We start from the raw sequence: 25,000 nt of genomic DNA on the forward strand, positions 1-25,000 counted from the left end.
AACCTGTTGACATGATAAGGGAACCTCATTCTCTATCAATGGAGCACCAACCTGTTGACATGATAAGGGCACCTCATTCTCTATCAATGGAGCACCAACCTGTTGACATAATAAGGGAACCTCGTTCTCTATCAATGGAGCACCAACCTGTTAACATAATAAGTGAACCTCATTCTCTATCAATGGAGCACCAACCTGTTGACATGATAAGTGAACCTCATTCTCTATCAATGGAGCACCAACCTGTTAACATAATAAGTGAACCTCATTCTCTATCAATGGAGCACCAACCTGTTGACATAATAAGGGAACCTCATCCTCTATCAATGGAGCACCAACCTGTTGACATAATAAGGGAACCTCATTCTCTATCAATGGAGCACCAACCTGTTGACATGATAAGGGAACCTCATCTCTATCAATGGAGCACCAACCTGTTGACATAATAAGTTAACCTCATTCTCTATCAATGGAGCACCAACCTGTTGACATGATAAGGGAACCTCATTCTCTATCAATGGAGCACCAACCTGTTGACATAATAAGTTAACCTCATTCTCTATCAATGGAGCACCAACCTGTTGACATGATAAGGGAACCTCATTCTCTATCAATGGAGCACCAACCTGTTGACATAATAAGGTAACCTCATTCTCTATCAATGGAGCACCAACCTGTTGACATGATAAGGGAACCTCGTTCTCTATCAATGGAGCACCAACCTGTTGACATAATAAGGGAACCTCATTCTCTATCAATGGAGCACCAACCTGTTGACAAAGTCTCTGTCCACCTGTCCGTTCTGTATGTAGATCTCATTCAGGGCTGATTTGAACTTAGCTGCTGACACTTCACCTGTTGCTTTGGGTCCCAGGCAGGCCTGGACCAGCTCCTCAGCAGAGTTACCCTACAGGTCAAGGTCATAGGTCAAAGGGTAGAGGTTAGAAATCAGCAAATCAGAATTGAGGGAAGGGTAGATAAAGATAATAAAATTTTGATTAAAGAAAATCTTAACACTCATTCTGACACACAACTCTTTCCTCTCTCTCTCTCTCTCTCTCTCTCTCTCTCTCACGCACGCACACCCACACACACACACACTTACCGTGGGGGTGAAGTCTCGTCCCTCTGACTCTGCAATGGCTTGGCACACCTCTGTGACCTTCTGTAGCACGGCTTTTTCTGTGATGCTGACATGGGTGGAGGCTCCGTCCCCAATGGGAGGAAATGCCCAGGCTCCTCCTGATAGGACTAGGGCCAAGAAGGACATGCACAGCACTGGTGACATCATCAGTCTGTGGGAATGGGTGGTGGGGGGTGGGGGGGGGGGGGTGAGTGAGAGTGAGAGAGAGAGCAAGAGACAGAGAAAAAGAGAGAGAGTGAGACTGCCATCATCATCATCATCATCATCATGAAGTGGGATTTCATTATCAACCACTGTAAGGAAATCCCCGACCCAGCCCCTGTTGTTAAATCTCTTGGCCACATCCCAACATGCCCTATAATAAAGTTAGTAGACAGAAGCATCTTCACGAAACATGATTAAAATATAACAAGACATTGACACCTAATTAGAGACGGGATTTTAGCCCCTGTCCTGGCACATAATACATTCCCTGTTACCCCACTTCAATCAGTGTAGAGGAAGGGGAGGAGACAGGTTGAAGAAGCCTTGAGACAATTGAGACATGGACTGTGTATGTGTGTCATTCAGAGGGTGAATGGGCAAGACAAACAAAAGGGTATGGTAGTAGATTCCAGGTGCACCGGCTTGATTCAAGAACTGCAAAGCTGCTGGATTCTTCACGCTCAACAGTTTCCAGTGTGTATGAAGAATGGTCCAACACCCACAGGACACACCTTGACTTATTAAGGCTGTTCTGAGGGCATCTCAGTATCAGTGTTCCTAATGTTTTGGTAAACTCTGTGAATATCCTTTAGCTGAAGAGCTATTTATTGAACACCTTTAGTTCCTCAAGGACTTGAACCCGATCGAACATCTCTGGAGAGACCTGCAAATTGCTGTGCAGCGACACTCCCCATTCAACATGACAGAGCTTGAGAGGATCTGCAGAGAAGAATGGGAGAAACTCCGCAAATACAGGTTTGCCAAGCTTGTAGTGTCATACCCAGGAAGACTCGAGGCTGTAATCGCTGCCAAAGGTGCTTCAACAAAATACTGAGTAAAGTGTCTGAATACTTATGTAAATGTAATATTTAAGTATTTTATTTTTAATAGAAACAGTTTTTGCTTTGCCATTATGGGATATTGTGTATGGATTGATTGGGGGGAGGGGGACTATTTAATACATTTTAGAATAAGGCTGTATCGTAACATAATGTGGAAAAAGTCAAGAGGTCTGAATACTTCCTGAATGCACTGTATGTATGTATGTATGTATATAGATACAGTACCAGTCAAAAGTTTGGAAACACCTACTCATTTATTATTTATTTTTTACTGTTTTCTACATTGTAGAATAATGGTGAAGACATCAAAACTATGAAATGACACATATGGAATCATGTAGAATAATGGTGAAGACATCACAACTATGAAATAACACATATGGAATCATGTAGAATAATGGTGAAGACATCACAACTATGAAATAACACATATGGAATCATGTAGAATAATGGTGAAGACATCAAAACTATGAAATGACACATATGGAATCATGTAGAATAATGGTGAAAACATCAAAACTATGAAATGACACATATGGAATCATGTAGAATAATGGTGAAGACATCAAAACTATGAAATGACACATATGGAATCATGTAGAATAATGGTGAAGACATCAAAACTATGAAATGACACATATGGAATCATGTAGAATAATGGTGAAGACATCACAACTATGAAATAACACATATGGAATCATGTAGAATAATGGTGAAGACATCACAACTATGAAATAACACATATGGAATCATGTAGAATAATGGTGAAGACATCACAACTATGAAATAACACATATGGAATCATGTAGAATAATGGTGAAGACATCACAACTATGAAATAACACATATGGAATCATGTAGAATAATGGTGAAGACATCACAACTATGAAATAACACATATGGAATCATGTAGAATAATGGTGAAGACATCACAACTATGAAATAACACATATGGAATCATGTAGTAACCAAAGAAGTGTTGAACAAATCATTTCATTTGTGAGATTCTTCAAAGAAGCCACCCTTTGCCTTCATGACAGCTTTGCACACTGTTACTCAACTGTAAATCCACAGCAAGGTATATTTATGGTTTTAGTTTCACAGGAAGTCTGATGAGATTACATCGATTATGGTGGGTATACATGTTTTTTGTCACGATGGTGACAAAACTAACTCTGGATGGTAACATCATTCTTCAACCAGGGAGTGGATGGTTCCAACTTTATGGTGTAATATGGTTTCCTTTACTTCACAAGGTAGACGGTGACAGTATCAGAGGGTTCTGCCCCCTGAGTGAGGTGTATCTGTTATGTTGTCATGGTAACATAGTGGGACTCAAAGGGGATTTTATAAGGGATGGTGTTGGGCAGGTCACAGGGTCAGAGGTCACAGGGTCAGGGATAGCAGTTGATAACTGATAACAGTATATTCAGTTGATACAGTGAAGCTACTAATCACCACCACTAGATGGAGGCAGAGAGCACATTTTTCTGTATCATTATAATGGGCGTGGTGGTGCATGTTTTTGGTTGTTTTTTTGGGGGGGATTTTCTGCTTCTTTCTAAATGACACATATATACATAATATGTTTAATTCATAATGCATCCTTTTAAACTCTTAAACTGTTGATGAACATATGTCTTCCTGTGTATTGATTTTCAAATCTCCTGACCCTCATACTATCTGGTCTTGCATCAAATAAACATTTGTTCTGATAATTTTCCATGCTTAGTACAACAACAGTGTGTGGTACACATCACTGTTCCCATAATGTAAAGATGAGGACATTGAAAAGGGGACAAAATTGAAGTTTAAAGCTAAATTTAAACTTGCGATTGATACATCATCATGAGAATTACTTTAAATACGTTTGTTTTGTTTTTACAATGGCAGACTGCCCCTTTAATCTCATGAAACTGTCCCAGTATTTTGTTTCTGTACTGCAACAGGACTTAAGCCATATGACTGCAGTGCACTTTGGCATTCATATACAACATTGATTTTGGCATTTGCAAAGACGCGTGACGAGCATCATCTAACACAATTAAAATGAAATGATTCACATGGTCCTTATTTCTCCCTGAAAACCCTCCTTCACACATGTGCACGTTACACACCATCTGTCAGAATTAAAACATGTTCATTTTCCATCTTAAAATGCACAAATATTCATCCTTACCTTGTTTTTCGCGCTTTTACTTCCTCTAGTCCCTTCAATCTCTACCCATCCCCACACACACAGACCACACCCCCTCTTTCACACATACCACATCCCCTCTTTCACACACCCACCCCTCACCCCTCTTTCACACACCCACCCCTCACCCCTTTTTCACACATCCACCCCCTCATTCTCTCATTGGTCTCTCTCCCTCCTTTCCTCTCTCGCTCCACCCCTTATGGTGACGAGCCCTGAGAAGAGGAGTAGAAAGAGACAGAGGAGTAGAAAGAGACAGAGGAGTAGAAAGAGACAGAGGAGTAGACAGAGACAGAGGAGTAGAAAGAGACAGAGGAGTAGACAGAGACAGAGGAGTAGAAAGAGACAGAGGAGTAGAAAGAGACAGAGGAGTAGAAACAGACAGAGGAGTAGAAAGAGACAGAAAGAGACAGAGGAGTAGACAGAGGAGTAGAAAGAGACAGAAAGAGACAGAGGAGTAGAAAGAGACAGAGGAGTAGAAAGAGACAGAGGAGTAGACAGAGCCAGAGGAGTAGAAAGAGACAGAGGAGTAGACAGAGACAGAGGAGTAGAAAGAGACAGAGGAGTAGAAAGAGACAGAGGAGTAGAAAGAGACAGAGGAGTAGACAGAGACAGAGGAGTAGAAAGAGACAGAGGAGTAGAAAGAGACAGAGGAGTAGAAACAGACAGAGGAGTAGAAAGAGACAGAAAGAGACAGAGGAGTAGACAGAGGAGTAGAAAGAGACAGAAAGAGACAGAGGAGTAGAAAGAGACAGAGGAGTAGACAGAGCCAGAGGAGTAGAAAGAGACAGAGGAGTAGAAAGAGACAGAGGAGTAGACAGAGACAGAGGAGTAGAAAGAGACAGAGGAGTAGAACGAGACAGAGGTGTAGAAAGAGACAGAGGAGTAGACAGAGACAGAGGAGTAGAAAGAGACAGAGGAGTAGAAAGAGACAGAGGTGTAGAAAGAGACAGAGGAGTAGACAGAGACAGAGGAGTAGAAAGAGACAGAGGAGTAGAAAGAGACAGAGCAGGAACCATAGATGTCTGTGACAGAGCGAGCAGGATCACCTTGCACTGAGGAGGGGGACGACTTTAATCAAACCACCTGAATACTGGAATGACTGAAAGAACAGAACACTCCTACAACTGAGAATACTACAGTTTACTTGGTGAGTGTAACCAGAGCTAACTCACCATCAGTAGCTACAGGTACAGAGAGATAGTCTCAGTATCAACAGTAGTTAGTATGACTACACTAGTTTTTATTCCAGGTCTCAGTATCAACAGTAGTTAGTATGACTACACTAGTTATTATTCCAGGTCTCAGTATCAACAGTAGTTAGTATGACTACACTAGTTATTATTCCAGGTGTCAGTATCAACAGTAGTTAGTTGCCAGAGAGCAGTATTATGGCTAGCAGTGTTAAGGTGTTGTTAATAAGCAACTTTTAATCTGAATTGTACCACTTCCATTCTACCTATTTAGAACAACATATAAGCAAACTGTAGATATCGAAAACACAAAGATGTAATATCAATCTGGTAGCATTTCCACCCTGGTCCGTTAGACACCCGGCTGCTCTTCTATAAACTGGTTGATGAACTACTGATGACGGAATGTAACTCCATTGTAATGAGAACCATGATGTTAAGTAATAACTGTTACATGATGCAATAATATCTGCCACTCAGCAGATGCTTTTATCCAAGGCGTACATGTGGGTGGCCATGGGAATCAAACTCACAATCCTGCCACTCAGCAGATGGTTTTATCCAAGGCGTACGTGTGGGTGGCCATGGGAATCAAACTCACAATCCTGCCACTGTAAACTCACTACACCATGTACAGTGCTGTGTTCCGTCATCTGAACTTCATTGCCAGGCATTGTACATTTTTCAGTAGCTTGGTGCTAGTTAAAATAGTAAATTAAAATCTAGTTAGTGTTTTCAGTAGTTAATTGCTTTATGGGTGAAGTAGGCAAGAATTTCTTTTCAGACCTGTCAAATTATCACTCGAATCATAGTTTTTTAGTTAAATAGGCTAAATTACATGTTCTGTTAACAGAGGACCTCAAAGGGTTCTGTTCTTGCAGTTTGTATAGTATGACATTTCAGATTTACATATGATAATCTTTCACTGAGTATTTAGGATGTAGTTAACTACTTTTTCAGTGTAACTTTAGTTAAGGAAACTATACTGAACAAAAATATAAACGCAACATGTAAAGTGTTGGTCTCATGTTTCATGAGCTGAAATAAAAGATACCAGAAATGTTCCAAAGGAACAAAAAAGCTTCCGTCCCTGTTAGTGAGCATATCTCTTTTATCAAGATCATCCATCCACCTGACAGGTGTGGCATATCAAGAAGCTGATTCAACAGCATGAGCATTACACCGGTGCAACTTGGGTGCATTGAAAGACAGAAGCATACCACCCTGCATCCCACTGTTGGCTTTCCTCTGAAGCTAAGCATTGTTGGTCCTGGTCAGTCCCTGGATGGGAGACCAGATGCAGCTGGAAGTGGTGTTGGGGGTCTGGTAGGAGCCACCCTTTCCCCTATTCTAAAATGAATATTCCAATTCCCCGGGACATTGCAGGGTGCTGTCTTTTGAATGGGACTTTAAACAGGTGTCATGACTCTCTGTGGTCACTAAAGATCCCATGGCACTTATTGTAAGAGTCGGGGTATTAACCCTGGTGTCCTGGCTAAATTATCACCCCCAGCTTATGACTGGCTCATTCATCCCTCTCCCCTGTAACTATTCCCCAGGTTGTTGCTGTAAATGAGAATGTGTTCTCAGTCAACTTACCTGGTAAAATAAGGAATAAAAAAGTGGCTTATGGTAGAGAAATGAACATTCAAATCCCTGGCAACAATGTTGTTTTAGAGAATTTGGGAGTACGTCCAACCGACCTCACAACCGCAGACCACGTGTAACCATGCCAGCCTAGGACCTCCACATCCGGCTTCGTCACCTGTTGGATCATCTGAGACCAGCCACCCGGACAGCTGATGAAACAGAAGTATTTCTGTCCGTAATAAAGCCCTTTTGTGGGTAGAAACTCATTCTGGTTGGCTGGGTCTGGCTCCCTTGCCCAGTCATGAAGTCTATAGATCAGGGCTTATGAATTTATTTCAATTGGCTGATTTCCTTATATGAACTGCAACTCATTAAAATTGTTATAATTGTTTCATGTTGCATTTATATTTTTGTTCAGTATACATTTTTCTAAAGGGTAGCTTTAGTGTAGCTTAACCTCTTCCAGTGTGAATAAATTGGTAGCTTGGTAAAACTATACTTTCAGAGTAGCTTCTCCAACACTGCTGCCAGGTTAGGAGAAGTGTGGATGATGGGATGTTACTCCCGAGTGGTGATGTCATGTTGTTCCCGAGTGGTGATGTCATGTTGTTCCAGAGTGGTGATGGGATGTTGTTCCAGATTAGTGATGTGATGTTGTTCCAGAGTGGTGATGTCATGTTGTTCCAGAGTGGTGATGTCATGTTGTTCCAGAGTGGTGATGTCATGTTGTTCCCGAGTGGTGATGTCATGTTGTTCCAGAGTGGTGATGGGATGTTGTTCCAGATTAGTGATGTGATGTTGTTCCCGAGTGGTGATGTCATGTTGTTCCAGAGTGGTGATGTCATGTTGTTCCAGAGTGGTGATGTCATGTTGTTCCAGAGTGGTGATGTTGTTCCAGAGTGGTGATGTCATGTTGTTCCAGAGTGGTGATGTTGGTCCAGAGTGGTGATGTTGTTCCATAGTGGTGATGTCATGTTGTTCCAGAGTGGTGATGTCATGTTGTTCCAGAGTTGGTGATGTTGTTCTAGAATGGTGATGTCATGTTGTTCCAGAGTGGTGATTTCATGTTGTTCCAGAGTGGTGATGTGATGTTGTTCCAGAGTGGTGATGTCATGTTGTTCCAGAGTTGGTGATGTTGTTCCAGAATGGTGATGTCATGTTGTTCCATAGTGGTGATGTCATGTTGTTCCATAGTGGTGATATCATGTTGTTCCAGAGTGGTCATGTTGTTGTTTCAGAGTGGTGATGTCATGTTGTTGTTGTTCCAGAGTGGTGATGTCATGTTGTTCCAGAGTGGTGATGTCATGTTGTTGTTGTTCCAGAGTGGTGATGGGATGTTGTTCCAGAGTGGTGATGTCATGTTGTTCTAGAGTGGTGATGTCATGTTGTTCCAGAGTGGTGATGTCATGTTGTTCCAGAGTGGTGATGTCATGTTGTTGTTGTTCCAGAGTGGTGATGTCAAATCAAATCAAATCAAATCAAATGTATTTATATAGCCCTTCGTACATCAGCTGATATCTCAAAGTGCTGTACAGAAACCCAGCCTAAAACCCCAAACAGCAAGTAATGCAGGTGTAGAAGCACGGTGGCTAGGAAAAACTCCCTAGAAAGGCCAATACCTAGGAAGAAACCTAGAGAGGAACCAGGCTATGTGGGGTGGCCAGTCCTCTTCTGGCTGTGCCGGGTGGAGATTATAACAGAACATGGCCAAGATGTTCAAATGTTCATAAATGACCAGCATGGTCGAATAATAATAAGGCAGAACAGTTGAAACTGGAGCAGCAGCACAGTCAGGTGGAAGTTGAAACTGGAGCAGCAGCATGGCCAGGTGGACTGGGGACAGCAAGGAGTCATCATGTCAGGTAGTCCTGGGGCATGGTCCTAGGGCTCAGGTCAGTTGAAACTGGAACAGCAGCATGGCCAGGTGGACTGGGGACAGCAAGGAGTCATCATGTCAGGTAGTCCTGGGGCATGGTCCTAGGGCTCAGGTCCTCCGAGAGAGAGAAAGAAAGAGAGAAGGAGAGAATTAGAGAACGCACACTTAGATTCACACAGGACACCGAATAGGACAGGAGAAGTACTCCAGATATAACAAACTGACCCCAGCCCCCCGACACATAAACTACTGCAGCATAAATACTGGAGGCTGAGACAGGAGGGGTCAGGAGACACTGTGGCCCCATCCGAGGACACCCCCGGACAGGGCCAAACAGGAAGGATATAACCCCACCCACTTTGCCAAAGCACAGCCCCCACACCACTAGAGGGATGTCATGTTGTTCCAGAGTGGTGATGTCATGTTGTTCCATAGTGGTGATGTCATGTTGTTCCAGAGTGGGGATGTGATGTTGTTCCAGAGTGGTGATGTCATGTTGTTCCAGAGTGGTGATGTCATGTTGTTCCAGAGTTGGTGATGTTGTCCCAGAATGGTGATGTCATGTTGTTCCATAGTGGTGATGTCATGTTGTTCCATAGTGGTGATATCATGTTGTTCCAGAGTGGGGATGTGATGTTGTTCCAGAGTGGGGATGTGATGTTGTTCCAGAGTGGTGATGTCATGTTGTTCCAGAGTGGTGATGTCATGTTGTTCCAGAGTGGTGATGTCATGCTGCTGCAGAGTGGGTGGATTTATTTAAGTCAACTAACCAGGATGTCTAGCTGTTCATGTACAGGCATGGCATACTAACATGTATTTATTTTGGGTTCTTTATACCGCAATTTGACAGGAGTGTGTGTGTGTGGGGGGGGGGGGGGGTCTAAATATGCTGACATCTAACCTGTAACTGCATGCGGCACCCCCCCATTCCATCCCCACCTCACCCCAAATGAACGTGCCATGACCCAGTTCTACTGTTGTTATGTTAAATGGCCTCTTTAAACCATTGGCTTTCACCCCCTGACTCTGTCTTTGGCACGCCTGAGTGTTTTGAACACGCCCTGTCTGTCAGAATTGCACAAGTGCTCAGTCATACCAAGACCTGGTCTGGTATGCAGCCAGTAGATATACTACAGCAACAAGATCTGACATGTTGCTGCCACAGGAGGGAAAACCAAATGTTTTGACAGAGATCAGATCATCCACTGATATTCTACTCCTAATGAAGTGCTAGAGAAAACATGAGGAGGATATAGAGACAGGATGTGGCGCTTCAACAGTAGTAGGAGGCTATATATAGTAGAGGGGTGGGATTCATATTCACACACTCATGTTTTCTCTACTTCTACATCATCAGAGTAAACAGATACCTAACAGCCAGGGAGAGTTAACAGAGACCTAACAGCTGGGGAGAGTTAACAGAGACCTAACAGCTGGGGAAGTTAACAGAGACCTAACAGCCGGGGAGAGTTAACAGAGACCTAACAGCTGGGGAAGTTAACAGAGACCTAACAGCTGGGGAAGTTAACAGAGACCTAACAGCTGGGGAGAGTTAACAGAGACCTAACAGCTGGGGAGAGTTAACAGAGACCTAACAGCTGGGGAGAGTTAACAGAGACCCAACAGATGGGGAGAGTTAACAGAGACCTAACAGCTGGGGAGAGTTAACAGAGACCTAACAGCTGGGGAGAGTTAACAGCACATGTTTCATTTGCAGTGGGCATTACTGTCAGTCCTCAAAGATGAAATGACTTTACCGTTTGAGATTGGTTGACATTTTCATCACGTTTTCTCATCAAAGGAGATACAAAACACCCACAATCAGATGGATGATCTGATCTCTGTCAAAACAGACCATCAGGAGTTTTTGAAAATATTTGGTTTTCCCCACTGTGACAACATGTCAAAACATGTCACACAAACATGCGGTGCGCATCAGGAGAGGGGCGGCAACTCATTCGGCCGCACACCGACCCTGTCACGAACGGTCCTTCCCTGCTTCCTCGGTAGCCAACAGTAAGAAGTCACGTCATAGAGAGAGATACAGAGTAAGAAAAAGACTCACCTTTTACTGTCAAACTGCAGTTCATTTCTTTGTCTGAGTAGATCTTTTTCCAGTTTGCATATTTCATGTTTCAGGTTATTATATGATTTACATATTCAGGTTACTTGGTACAGTTGCAGACAGTTAGATGGGTCATGATTTACATATTCAGGTTACTTGGTAAAGTTGCAGACAGTTAGATGGGTCATGATTTACATATTCAGGTTACTTGGTACAGTTGCAGACAGTTAGATGGGTCAAGATTTACATATTCAGGTTACTTGGTACAGTTGCAGACAGTTAGATGGGTCATGATTTGCATATTCAGGTTACTTGGTATAGTAGTAGACAGTTAGATGGGTCATGGATACTCAAGGTCATGGACATTTTTACATTGTACAAAGGTAGTGTTTCTCAATCCTGGTCCCGGGGACCAAAAGGGGGGCGCACCTCTGCCTCCGTCCCACCACACACCCAACCTCAATGAAAGGCTTTATGATTAGTAGAATAGAGAGTGTGAGATGTGTAAATATAATCAATTTGTCAAATGTTTTCAAAGACAGAATAAAACAAATGTTTTGACAGAGATCAGAGATCAGATCACTGACTGTGGGTGTTTTGTTTTTACTTTGATGAGAAAACATGATGAAAATTTCAAACGGTAAAGTCATTTCATCTTTGAGGACTGACAGTAATGCCCACTGCAAATGAAACAGGACCACCACCATCTATCTATCATAGTGTAGGACCACTCCAATCACCACCATCTATCTATCTATCATAGTGTAGGACCACTCCAACCACCACCACCATCTATCTATCATAGTGTAGGACCACTCCAACCACCACCACCATCTATCTATCATAGTGTAGGACCACTCCAATCACCACCACCATCTATCTATCTATCATAGTGTAGGACCACTCCAACCACCACCATCTATCTATCATAGTGTAGGACCACTCCAACCACCACCATCTATCTATCATAGTGTAGGACAACTCCAACCACCACCACCATCTATCTATCATAGTGTAGGACCACTCCAACCACCACCATCTATCTATCATAGTGTAGGACCACTCCAACCACCACCATCTATCTATCATAGTGTAGGACCACTCCAACCACCACCACCATCTATCTATCATAGTGTAGGACCACTCCAATCACCACCACCATCTATCTATCATAGTGTAGGACAACTCCAACCACCACCACCACCATCTATCTATCATAGTGTAGGACCACTCCAACCACCACCATCTATCTATCATAGTGTAGGACCACTCCAACCATCAATCTATCATAGTGTAGGACCACTCCAACCACCACCACCATCTATCTATCATAGTGTAGGACCACTCCAATCACCACCACCATCTATCTATCATAGTGTAGGACCACTCCAACCAGCACCACCATCTATCTATCATAGTGTAGGACCACTCCAACCACCACCATCTATCTATCATAGTGTAGGACCACTCCAATCACCACCATCTATCTATCATAGTGTAGGACCACTCCAACCACCACCACCACCACCATATGTCTATCCATCACTGTCATTCATAGACACAAGTTTATCTACCTTTAGCGTCTATTCAAGAAGGTATCTTCTGTCCGGGGGAGTTTTGTTAATGAAGAGCCCTGATGCTCGTTCTGAACATTAAAACGCATAGCTTGCGGTATGGTTTTGGAAACATAAGGAACGTACAACATATTTCATATCAGGGGGAGAAGAAAAGGAAAAAAACTCCACAGGGTTACGGTTAGTGTTCCCACACGGCCTGTGTGCTAACCTGCTATCTGTGCTAACCTGCTATCTGTGCTAATCTGCTATCTGTGCTAACCTGCTATCTGTGCTAACCTGCTATCTGTGCTAACCTGCTATCTGTGCTAACCTGCTATCTGTGCTAACCTGCTATGTTAAGTGTCTCTTCCTTAATTGAAGGATTATTTATTGCTGATATGGAACATGAGTTTCATATGTTTCGAAAACCGTATTGCAACCAATGATTATGGACGTTTCTATAGTTTAAACCGTATTGCAACCAATGATTATGGACGTTTCTATAGTTAAAACCGTATTGCAACCAATGATTATGGACGTTTCTATAGTTCAAACCGATAAGCAGAGCTCACAGCTGACAACCCTTGGGATAAAGCAGAATGCCTCGTTAGTGCCATGGGTTCTCGAGAGCAAAGTGTGATCATGCTCATCTCTGTCTTCTTCTCTGACTATCAGTCTGTCTCTGAGCGTGCGGACGTGCAGATGTGCATGACTGTGTCTGTCTCACTGACTCACTAAATTAAATCAACTCACTGGTGCAATTAGGCAACAATCTCTGTCTTCCAATGAATTCAAATGTTACATTCAATTCCGTTCAAAATCCGTCAAGACAGAAATTCCAATGATTCCAGCAGCAAATCATTTGTAAAAGTTTGGATGTCACCAGTTCTGGTCAGTCAGTATACAGTTGTCCAAAATAAATCATCCCCATGATAAAACCACAAATATATTCCAGTAGGACTAAATGTGTCCACATACATATGTTCTGTTTGCTCCTAGCAGAACTTGGCTAGGAGAAGAGACTGTCTCATACTCCCTAAAGACCTTCGCATTGTAAAATTTGAAAAAAGCAGCAATATTACTGTTGTTTGTCCCTCTTGAGCCACCATAGCAACAGCATAGCCAGAAATAGCCGGAAACAGCATGGCCAGAAACACTTCCTCAAAATTAATCTAAGCTAAATCAAGAAATCTGTCATTCATTTCGACTTTTTTACTGAAAAGGTCCCCCACTCCTACTAGGAGAAGTACTGCTGACCAATCACCAAGGCTTCAGTTACCTAACCCTAACCCTAACCCTAACCCTAATCCTAACCCTAACCCTAATCCTAACAAAAACAAATGGACGTGCACGAACAGCCGAAGACCAAAACTAACAAAAACGTCACAAAATGTTATCATAATACATGGCCAAACTGTTTCAAATGTAAAGCATACGGTAAGCTGAAGAAACAGCCATCCAAACTTGCAGTAACAGGTGTGAGCAATCAGATGGCACAGTCATTTTGGTGTTTTTCACAGTAAGGTTTTGCAAGCAGGATAATGAGGGTTCCAAGCTTTCCAAAACACATGAACAGGAAAAGACTTGGTCCACCCCATCATCAGTGATGAGGATCTTAAAGTTGTTAATACTGTAGATGAATGTAATCACAGTTAATGTCATGAGTCAAGAGTACCCTATTTACAGGCCATAAGTGGATCATTTCATGTAATGGAAAAAATATAGGCCCAGTAGTGGATTTCTGCCCACTACAGTAATGTATGGTACCTGTCTGTCTGCCTGCACATGGAAAAGACTCATGGTTAATGTCACCATATGTCACAATGACATTACATGTCACTCATCTAATTTCCCCCTCCCACCTCTTTCTCTCTCTCTCTCTCTCTCTCTCTCTCTCTCTCTCTCTCTCTCTCTCTCTCAAGCTCACTATTTCTCTCTTTCTGTCACCCTTTATCCTTATCTGTGTCTCTCTGTCTCTCTCTCCCCTCCCCCCCCTCTCTCTCTCTTTCTCTCCAGAGCCATAATGTCTAACTCCTCCTCCTCTGTGGTCTGCCCTTTCTACAACAGCATATATACCACCCATTCATCCCTCTCTTTCCCTCCAGATCCAAGACCTACAACTGTCCTCCACTTCCTCATCACTCTCCTCCAGGATGTTCAACTCCTCCTCCTCTGCGTTCTGTCCTCTCCTCCAGACCATGCTGGACCACTCTCTGAACAACAACACGGGGGTCAACCTGGTGGTGGTGTGGGTCCACGGCCTGGTCTCCTGTCTGGGTATCCTGGAGAACGCTCTGGTCCTCTGGGTGGTCGGCTTCCGCCTGCGCCGCCGGTAGGTTGGCTGGTGGTGTGTGGTTGGTGTGTGTGTGGTGGGGGGGTTGCTGTGTGTGTGGTGGGTGTGGGGGGGTTGCTGTGTGTGTGGTGGGTGTGGGGGGGTTGCTGTGTGTGTGGTGGGTGTGGGGGGGTTGCTGTGTGTGTGTGGTGGGTGTGGAGGGGTTGCTGTGTGTGTGGTGGGGGGGTTGCTGTGTGTGTGTGTGTGGTGGGTGTGGGGGGTTGCTGTGTCTGTGGTGGGGGTGGGGGGGTTGCTGTGTGTGTGTGGTGTGGGGTTTATTTGTGTGTGTGGTGGGTGTGGGGGGGTTGCTGTGTGTGTGGTGGGGGGTTTCTTTGTGTGTGGGGGGGTTGCTGTGTGTGTGTGGTGGGTGTGGGGGGGTTGCTGTGTGTGTGGTGGGGGGATCCTTTGTGTGTGTGGTGGGGGGTTTCTTTGTGTGTGTGTGTGGTGGGGGGTTTCTTTGTGTGTGTGGTGGGTGTGGGGGGGTTGCTGTGTGTGTGTGGTGGGTGTGGGGGGTTGCTGTGTGTGTGTGGTGGGTGTGGGGGGGTTGCTGTGTGTGTGGTGGGGGGTTTCTTTGTGTGTGTGGTGGGGGGTTTCTTTGTGTGTGTGGTGGGTGTGGGGGGGTTGCTGTGTGTGTGTGGTGGGGGGGGGTCCTTTGTGTGTGTGGTGGGTGTGGGGGGGTTGCTGTGTGTGTGTGGTGGGGGGTTTATTTGTGTGTGTGGTGGGTGTGGGGGGGTTGCTGTGTGTGTTTGGCGGGGGGTTTCTTTGTGTGTGTGGTGGGTGTGGGGGGTTGCTGTGTGTGTGTGTGGTGGGGGGTTTAATTGTGTGTGTGGTGGGTGTGGGGGGGTTGCTGTGTGTGTGTGGTGGGGGGTTTAATTGTGTGTGTGTGGTGGGTGTGGGGGGGGGTTGCTGTGTATGTGTGTGTGCGTGTGTGTGTGTGGTGGGTGTGGGGGGGGTTGCTGTGTGCGTGTGGTGGGGTGTTTAATTGTGTGTGTGGTGGGTGTGGGGGGGGGGGTTGCTGTGTGTGTGTGGTGGGGGGATTAATTGTGTGTGTGTGGTGGGTGTGGGGGGGGTTGCTGTGTGTGTGTGTGTGCGTGTGTGTGTGGTGGGTGTGGGGGGGGTTGCTGTGTGCGTGTGGTGGGGTGTTTAATTGTGTGTGTGGTGGGTGTGGGGGGGGGTTGCTGTGTGTGTGTGTGGTGGGTGTGGGGGGGGGGGGTTGCTGTGTGTATGTGTGTGTGGTGGGTGTGGGTGTGGGGGGGGGGGGGTTGCTGTGTGTGTGGTGTGTGTGGGGGGGGGGTTGCTGTGTGTGTGTGTGTGTGTGTGTGTGGTGGGTGTGGGGGGGGTTGCTGTGTGTGTGTGTGTGTGTGTGCGTGTGTGTGTGTGGTGGGTGTGGGGGGGGGGGGGTTGCTGTGTGTGTGTGCGTGTGTGTTCACAGCTGGGTTTGGCTCATATCTACATGAAGCGATTTGAATAAACAATGCAGACATGTAAAACTTTTGAAAGAAAATGGCTTCTGCTTTTCACTTTATTGAGAAGTTACTGAAAATAAATGTCATTATTTTATACTATTGAATTGCAACATGAGTTTATTTCCTGAATTGGCTGCTTTCAATTCTACCCTGGTTCACAGGTTGTGTCAGTGTTTTCTGCTTAGACAGTGTGTGTGGCGTCCGGAGGGACCAGAATAAGTTGGGAATAAAGTGAATTCCCTTCTTTTTTCTTCACAGGACCGTGGCCTCTGTCTGGGTTCTCAACCTGGCCCTGTCAGACTTCCTGGCTACGCTGACCCTCCCTCTCTTTACACACTACCTGCACTCCTCACACAGCTGGGAGCTGGGAGGTACGCCCATAGACCATATATCAGTCACCGTTAGTGGAGTTGCCAACAACCAGATGCATCCGGTTTTCCGGGATATAGCTAACTCAACCTAACTTCCTTTCCTGCTCAACTCCAGAGGTGGGAACTCCACTCAGGCATTTTATTTTATAACCGCTGGGTAGATGTGAATTCTACTTCTATTCTATTCTACTTCTACATCTATGGTTAGCAGATTAACATCTGCTAACCATGTGTATGTGACAAATTTGATTTGATTTGATTTAATAATAGAGGGTCCCAGATAAAATGGCTGACAAATTCTGCCATTCTGATGACTAGGGGCTTTATGACAACAGCCTCTCCATTGTCGTGTCTATAGGTACGCCTACATTGAAATACATTAATAGCAATACGTAGGAGCTAAACTAGTAAGCCACTGACAGTGTGCATTAAATATATATATATGTATACTGTATGTACAAGATATGTACGACATGGGTATTGGTAATCTACACTACATACACAAAAGTATGTGGACACCCTTTCAAATGAGTGGATTTGGCTATTTCAGCCACACCTGTTGCAGACAGGTGTATAAATTCAAGCACACAGCCATGCAGTCTCCATAGACATTTGCAGTAGAACGGCCTTACTGAAGAGCTCAACGTGGCAACGTCATAGGATGCCACCGTTCCAACAAGTCAGTGTAAAATTTCTGCCCTGCTAGAGCTGCCCCGGTCCACTGCAAGTGCTGTTATTGTGAAGTGGAAACGTCTTGGAGCAACAACGGCTCAGCCACAAAGTGGTAGGCCACACAAACTCACGGAACGGGGCCGCTGAAGTGTGTAGCGCATAAAAATCGCCTCTGAAAGCCACTTCAGCACAAGAACAGTTCGTCAGGAGCTTCATGAAATGCGTTTCCATGGCAGAGCAGCCACACACAAGCCTAAGATCACCATGCGCAATGCCAAGCATCGGTTGGAGTCGAGTAATGCTCGCCGTCATTGGACTCTGAAGCAGTGGAAATGCTTTCTCTAGCCTGATGAATCGTGATTCAACATCTGGCAGTCTGACGGGCGAATCCGGGTTTGGCAGATGCAAGGAGAACACTACCTTCCCCAATGCATAGTGCAATCTTTAAAGTTGTTGGTGGATGAGGAATAACAGTCTGAAGCTGTTTTTCATGGTTCTGGCTAGGCCCCTTAGTTCCAGTGAAGGGAAATCTTACCGCTACAGCATTAAATTACATTCTAGACAATTCTGTGCTTCCGACTTTGTGGCAAAAGTTTGGGGAAGGCCCTTGCCTGTATCAGCATGACAATGCCGCCATTGCCGCCATGAGAGAGGAGGATGTTATAGCAGCAAATAGGGAACCAACTCCATATTGATGCCCATGATTTTGGAATGAGATGTTTGATGAGCAGGTATCCACATACTGTTGGTCATGTAGTGTATAGAGAGATATGTTAGATTAATAGTGTATGTGTCACATTTTTCATTGAACCTTTATTTAACTAGGCAAGTCAGTTAACAACTAATCTTATTTACAATGATGGCAAACACCAGCCAAACCCTCCCTTAACCCGGACAACACAGGGCCAATTGTGTGGAGCCCGATGGGACTCCTGATCACGGCTGGTTGTGATACAGCCCGTAATCGAACCCAGGTCTGTAGTGACGCCTCTAGCACTGCGATGCAGTACCTTAGACCACTGCGCCACTCAGTCCCACATGAGTTAGACCATTGTTGTTTACTATACAGCAGCACTGTTTTCCCTTCGGGAACAATAAAGTTGATCCTATCCTCTAGGTCTGCTGTGTACGGCCCAGTCCTCAGTCTTCTTCCTCAACATGTTTGTGTCAGCCTTCCTCCTGGCGGCCATTTCTCTGGACCGCTGTCTCCTGGTGGCGCGGCCCGTCTGGAGCCAGAACCACCGCTCCATCAGCACCGCCTGGAAGGTTTTACTTTCTGTTTTGTTACGTCATTAGTTCTGTTGCGTCATTAGTTCTGTTGCGTCATTAGTTCTGTTACATCATTAGTTCTGTTGCGTCATTAGTTCTGTTGCGTCATTAGTTCTGTTACATCATTAGTTCTGTTGCGTCATTAGTTCTGTTACGTCATTAGTTCTGTTACGTCATTAGTTCTGTTACGTCATTCGTTCTGTTACGTCATTAGTTCTGTTACGTCAGTTACGTCATTAGTTCTGTTACGTCATTAGTTATGTTACGTCATTAGTTCTGTTACGTCATTAGTTCTGTTACGTCATTAGTTCTGTTACGTCATTAGTTCTGTTACGTCATTAGTTCTGTTACGTCATTAGTTCTGTTGCGTCATTAGTTCTGTTACGTCATTAGTTCTGTTACGTCATTAGTTCTGTTACGTCATTAGTTCTGTTACATCATTAGTTCTGTTACGTCATTAGTTCTGTTACGTCATTAGTTCTGTTACGTCATTAGTTCTGTTACATCATTAGTTCTGTTACGTCATTAGTTCTGTTACATCATTAGTTCTGTTTTCGTACATTGATGATGTGATTATATAATGTATTATGATGACCTGTGAGTGTTTCCAGTGTCTCTGTGTTTAATCATCAATAGGGTGTTGCCCGTTGTTGTAATATTGTAGACACTTTAATAATAACTATGTCTAAAGTGCATAAGGCAGAAGACACGTTTCTGTTAGACATCCATGCACTGGACAATGAAGTCATCTTCTAATCTCCTTTCTCTTCTTCCAAGGTGTGTGCTTTGGGCTGGTTGTGGGCGGCGGCCAACACCTTCCCTTACTTCCTGTTCCGGGCGGTGACGGAGAAGACGGACGGAAGGAAGCTCTGCTACCACCATTTTGGATTGTACTCGTCGCCAGGGATGCTGGAGAGGGACTGTAGGGTACGGCAGGCGGCGACCGCCGTGTCCAAGACGTTCCTGGCGTTCCTACTCCCCCTAGTGGTGATTGCAGGGAGCTACACCCTCTTTGGCATCAGTCTGAGCCAGAGGTTGAAGAGGAGGAGGAATAACAGCAGTAGTAGACTCACTGGGGCTTTGATTGTTACCAACGTGGAACGTAGAGAGTCAAAACCCAACACAAACACCAAAAGCTCCACCCCCAACCCAAAAGGCTCCACCCCTACCTCCACCTCCGTCAAATTGTCTTCTAGACGGACCGAGCCCGGCCTATCCCGTGGCTTCACCAAAATGGTGACATCAGTCATCGCGACGTTTGCCCTCTGCTGGGCGCCTTATCACGTGTTCTGCCTCATTGAGGTTGCCGCCCAGTACTGGCCGACCAAGGTCGTGTTGGTGGAGGTGGGGTTGCCAATAGCGACGACCTTTGCCTTCCTAAACCCGGTGTTAAACCCGGTACTATACGCGTTCAGCTGTCCCAACTTCTGCGTCCGGATCAGACAGAGTCTGGGGGCGCTGATGGAGGGACTGGTAGAGGAGGGAGGGATGGGTGGAGTAGGAGAGGGGGGGCTGGGGTTGAGTATCAGGATGGGGTGGAGGAAGGGAAGGGGGAGCCTGGGAGGGAACTCATTATCGTCACCAAGCTGTCTGGGAACTCCAGGGTCTCCGCATCTCCAGGAAGACCATCTGCCCTCCTCTGCCTCCATCAACCACAACTTCAAAGCCAGTTGTGGAGACCTGGAGCAAGGAGAGGACCCTCTGAACTGACTATATACTGAGAATGAGAAAATGTCGTTGACATCAACTGAGACAATAAGAATCACCTCTGTTGTTCTGCTGGCCTCCAGGAGTCCTTCCTGTGCTGTATATTACTACATCCTGTCCTATTCTTTAACTGTTCCTCAATAACTGTCCATGTTTAACTAGTTGTTTCTCTTTAACTTGAATTCAATGTTTTTTGTGACCGTTTGTAGAATATTAATATGATAACAAAATGATCTGGCACTTCACAAAGAGTTCATTCTCTGACATCGTTTTGGTGGAAATTGTGTGTGTGTGTGTTCTTGAAAGCAGTTGTCTATCAATATGTGTGTTGACTGTGTGTCTGTATTCTGTCTGTGCATTGTCTGTTGTCTGTATTTATACTGTGTATGACGCTGTTGACTATGTTGACTGTGTGTCTGTATTCTGTCTGTGCATTGTCTGTTGTCTGTATTTATACTGTGTATGACGCTGTTGACTATGTTGACTGTGTGTCTGTATTCTGTCTGTGCATTGTCTGTTGTCTGTATTTATACTGTGTATGACGCTGTTAACTATGTTGACTGTGTGTCTGTATTCTGTCTGTGCATTGTCTGTTGCTGGCTGCACCTGGCCACTAAGTCACATTCTGGGTTTGTGTTAATGCTCTTGGCAAATAAAGTGATTGTGATTGTATCACATCCAGAGAGCAGTAGATACATAAAAGTAGGACCTGTCACATCCCAGACCTCTACTTTCAGTTCAAAAGGCTGACCCTTTCATCACATTTCAGCACCATTGGTTTTGATGCATTAAATGTATGATCCTCTTTAGCTTCTACCTAATTGCTTTCTGCTTAACCTCTAGGTAATGTAAAATAATGTAAAAACCTGTTTTGATAAGGTATTGAATTTGGCCTTTACTACTAAAGCCCATGGAAACACATTGAATAATACATTCATTGCGTCAAAACAGAAGGTTTTAATGTGTCTGTCCTATAACTAGGAGATATAAGAACGCTCAGGAAATACAGGACCAGCCACATGTTTGGACACACCTACTCATTCCAGGTTTTTATTTATTTTTACTATTTTCTACATTGTAGAATAATAGTGAAGACATGAAAACTATGAAACACATATGGAATCATGTAGTAACCAAAAAAGTGTTAAACAAATCAATATATATTTTATATTTGAGATTCTTCAAAGTAGCCACCCTTTGCCTTGATGACAGCTTTAGACACTTGGCAAAGAGTCCAGTTTTGGGATGTCTTCTAGTCTGATAAACAACGCTGTAGCTCTGCTATTTTCCACCTCAGATGTGAAAGGCCGGTACAGGATTGAGACGTATTCCAAACCCCCGATATGTCTAGTTTAAACTGAAAGATTTTGATGGGGATTTTTGCATTATGTTCAATAGATACTTCATCAATACTATCGCTTCTCCGCCTCTCTGTCTCTCTCTGCCTCTCTCTGCCTCTCTCTGCCTCTCTCTCCACCTCTCTGCCTTTCTCTTTCCCTCTACAATAGTGCACCATTGAGGGAATAGGGCCATTTAGGCTACACGGGCAGACAGAGAGTGGAATCTCTAATCCCTGTGGAGTCGAGCCAGGTCAACACGACACAGAACCATGTTCACTCCACTCTGCTTTCACCCAGTATGGACAGATTATATCTCTCTCTCTGTCTCTCTCTTTCTCTCTTTATTTTTCTCACTCTCTCTCTCTGTCTCTCTCTCTCTCTCTCTTTATTTTTCTCACTCTCTCTCTCTCTCTCTCTCTCACCATGATCACTCGTTCAAGGAAAGAAGGAATTTCTAGTCCATATCAGCCGGTGTCAAAAAGGCTGTTTATTTCTGGGTTCCAGGAAAGAGCTGGGAATGACCGAGGAGGATGTTCTTACGAAGCCAGTCTCTCGTGACAGAGGAAAACACACAGAGATGATTAAAACAACGGTATTAAAACTCTTCCAGACCCTGGGGGTTTCTGTTCCTAGGGGTGTGAGGTTGACTGAACCTAGCATTACTATGTCTACATCTTAGTATTGGACAAAAAATAAACACTTTCATTGGAGAATCTGCCTTGAACATGCTTTTTAGTCTAGGATTAGGTTTAAATCTGGGAGACCGGCCCTAGGTATCCTAGCCCTTAGTGGTCCACGACTTGATATGAATGTCAAAGCATGCATCAACATGACAACAAGTAAGGCAGTTAGATGTAAGTGTCCTCTATAGGACAGACATCCTCGCTAGGGTCCAGGCTGAGCTCTGTTCAGACTCCTGAGGCGGCCAGCTCAAGCAGGTCATCAACGTGTCGGGTCAGTACGCCACTAGCGGTTAGAGCATTGGGACCGTAACCGAAAGATTGCTTGTTTGAATCCCAGAGCCGGCAAGGTGGAAACATCTGCCGTTCTGCCCTTTAGCAAGGCAGTTAACCTCCCCAACAACATCTGCTTCCCGGGCGCTGATGACGTGGACATCGATTAAGGGAGCCCCTTGCACCTCTCTGATTCAGAAGTGTTGGGTTAAATGCAGAAGACACACTTCAGTTGAATGCATTCAGTATTGCAACTAAATAGATATCTCCTTTCACATTCCACCTTCTGCTCCACAATCACCCATCAATCCAACACACCTGGGAGCAATCACACCTCCTTGAAGACCCAGTGCGCCAGGCACCGATCTGACCTGTCTGCTGCTGCCCCCTGGTGGTGGGATGTGTTAATCATAACTAAGAAGAAGTTAACTAGTTATGCGTTCTAGTTAGTTAACTAGTTCTGAACTCTTGTTAGTTAACTAGTTGGGAGTTCTAGTTAGTTAACTCGTTATGAACTCTAGTATGATAACTAACTAGACTTCATAACTAGTTAACTAGTTAGGAGTTATTGTTTGTTAACTAGCTATGAGCTTTAGTTAGTCAACTAGCTATGAGCTCTAGTTAGTTAACTAGTTATGTGTTCTAGTTAGTCAACTAGTTCTGAACTCTTGTTAGTTAATTAGTTGGGAGTTCTAGTTAGTTAACTAGTTATGAGCTCTAGTTAGTTAACTAGTTATGCGTTCTAGTTAGTTAACTAGTTCTGAACTCTTGTTAGTTAACTAGTTGGGAGTTCTAGTTAGTTAACTCGTTATGAACTCTAGTTTGATAACTAGTTATGAAGTCTAGTTAGTTAACTAGTTAGGAGTTATTGTTAGTTAACTAGCTATGAGCTTTAGTTAGTCAACTAGCTATGAGCTCTAGTTAGTTAACTAGTTATGTGTTCTAGTTAGTCAACTAGTTCTGAACTCTTGTTAGTTAATTAGTTGGGAGTTCTAGTTAGTTAACTAGTTATGAACTCTAGTTAGTTAACTAGTAATGAAGTCTAGTTAGTTAACTAGTTATGAGTTCTAGTTAGTTAACTAGCTATGAGCTCTAGTTAGTTAACTAGCTACGAGCTCTAGTTAGTTAACTAGCTATGCGCTCTAAAGTAGTTAAGTAGTTATGAGCTCTAGTTATGCATAGGCTACAACTAGGAGCAAGATTTTCTTTAAATGAACAAGTCACATGGAAAAACTCCTGGCCTGGTGTTTAGTTGGTTTGTTTTCACTGTATTATTGACTTGACTGTATTTGTTAACCAGCTAAGTGTGGTCACTGACGTGGAGCTAAGGTGGATTGAGACAGAAAACCACATGACGAAAGAAATGGAATGGGGGCAATCAGAGATATATATCTATATAGAGCGAGAGAGAGCGAGAGAGAGCGAGAGAGAGAGAGAGAGAGAGAGAGAGAGAGAGAGAGAGAGAGAGAGAGAGAGAGAGAGAGAGGGAAATAGATATATGTAGAGAGAGGTAAAGGGAGGCAGAGATAGAAAAAAGGGAGTGAGAGAGAGACCTGGACCTGCTAGAGCAGTACTGCCTGACCTAGACCCTGGCAGTAAACCCCAAAAATACTAAAATAAAGATTTTGCGGAGAAGATCTAGATCTCAGGGAATTAGACCAAAGTTCTCAATTGGTACAAAATATATAGAATACTACACACACTACAATTACTTAGGTTTAAAAATAAGCTCAACTGGACACCTTCATGATGCAGTGAATGAACTGAGAGAGAAAGCACGCAGGGCATTCTACGCCATTAAAAAAAACTAATTGAAATTAAAATTTGGCTAAAACTAATTGAATGTGTCATTGAACCAATTGCACTTTATGGCAGCGAAGTGTGGGGGTCCACTTGCAAAACAAGATTTCACCAAATGGGACAATCACCCCAGTAAACCCCTGCATGCAGAGTTCTGTAAGATTCTCCTACAGGAAAACTACAAGCAAGGCATGCAGGGCAGAATTAGGCCAATATCCACTAATAATAAAAACTTAAAAAGAGCTATTCAGTTTGGAAACGTCTAAAATACAGTGACCCCTCTCATATTATTGTTATTGTTCAATGTATGGTTATTTTGACCCTTGGTTGTTGTTGTTACTGTTGTTACTGTTGTGCCGTTGACTATTTTGATTCTTATTATTTGAATATTGTAAATATCAAGTCGGCCTTGGCGATATGAAC

General features: G+C 44.0%; 2 protein-coding genes across 2 annotated transcripts in view; one reads left to right on the forward strand and one right to left on the reverse strand.

The window, feature by feature from the left end:
• LOC116360064 (uncharacterized) overlaps nucleotides 1-4,450 on the reverse strand; it is a 6,705-nt gene extending 2,255 nt beyond the window's left edge. The window contains exons 1-3 of the mRNA XM_031814572.1: nucleotides 4,370-4,450; nucleotides 1,106-1,295; nucleotides 771-907 (exon numbers count right to left, since the gene is read on the reverse strand). Of these exons, the coding sequence (XP_031670432.1) occupies nucleotides 771-907; nucleotides 1,106-1,291 (323 nt within the window). The 5' untranslated portion in view covers nucleotides 1,292-1,295; nucleotides 4,370-4,450. The remainder of the gene's footprint in view (nucleotides 1-770; nucleotides 908-1,105; nucleotides 1,296-4,369) is intronic.
• An 855-nt stretch (nucleotides 4,451-5,305) lies between these two features.
• LOC116360168 (prostaglandin D2 receptor 2) lies at nucleotides 5,306-20,841 on the forward strand. Its single transcript, XM_031814978.1, has 5 exons — nucleotides 5,306-5,537; nucleotides 14,773-14,999; nucleotides 16,724-16,836; nucleotides 18,626-18,774; nucleotides 19,555-20,841. Exons 2-5 carry the CDS (start codon nucleotides 14,821-14,823, stop codon nucleotides 20,485-20,487), a joined length of 1,374 nt encoding a protein of 457 aa, XP_031670838.1. The 5' UTR covers nucleotides 5,306-5,537; nucleotides 14,773-14,820; the 3' UTR covers nucleotides 20,488-20,841.
• Nucleotides 20,842-25,000: the final 4,159 nt, after the last annotated feature.

Source organism: Oncorhynchus kisutch, unplaced genomic scaffold (assembly GCF_002021735.2).
Source record: "Oncorhynchus kisutch isolate 150728-3 unplaced genomic scaffold, Okis_V2 Okis07a-Okis12b_hom, whole genome shotgun sequence".
Taxonomy (NCBI): domain Eukaryota; kingdom Metazoa; phylum Chordata; class Actinopteri; order Salmoniformes; family Salmonidae; genus Oncorhynchus; species Oncorhynchus kisutch.

What these genes read in the sequence shown, in the direction of transcription:
- LOC116360168 (XM_031814978.1), top strand. Translation starts at nt 14,821, where the DNA reads ATGTTCAACTCCTCCTCCTCTGCGTTCTGTCCTCTCCTCCAGACCATG. An exon ending in ACACAGCTGGGAGCTGGGAG is followed by an intron (nt 16,837 to 18,625) that starts GTACGCCCATAG and finishes CCTATCCTCTAG; the next exon opens with GTCTGCTGTGTACGGCCCAG. An exon ending in CCATCAGCACCGCCTGGAAG is followed by an intron (nt 18,775 to 19,554) that starts GTTTTACTTTCT and finishes TCTTCTTCCAAG; the next exon opens with GTGTGTGCTTTGGGCTGGTT.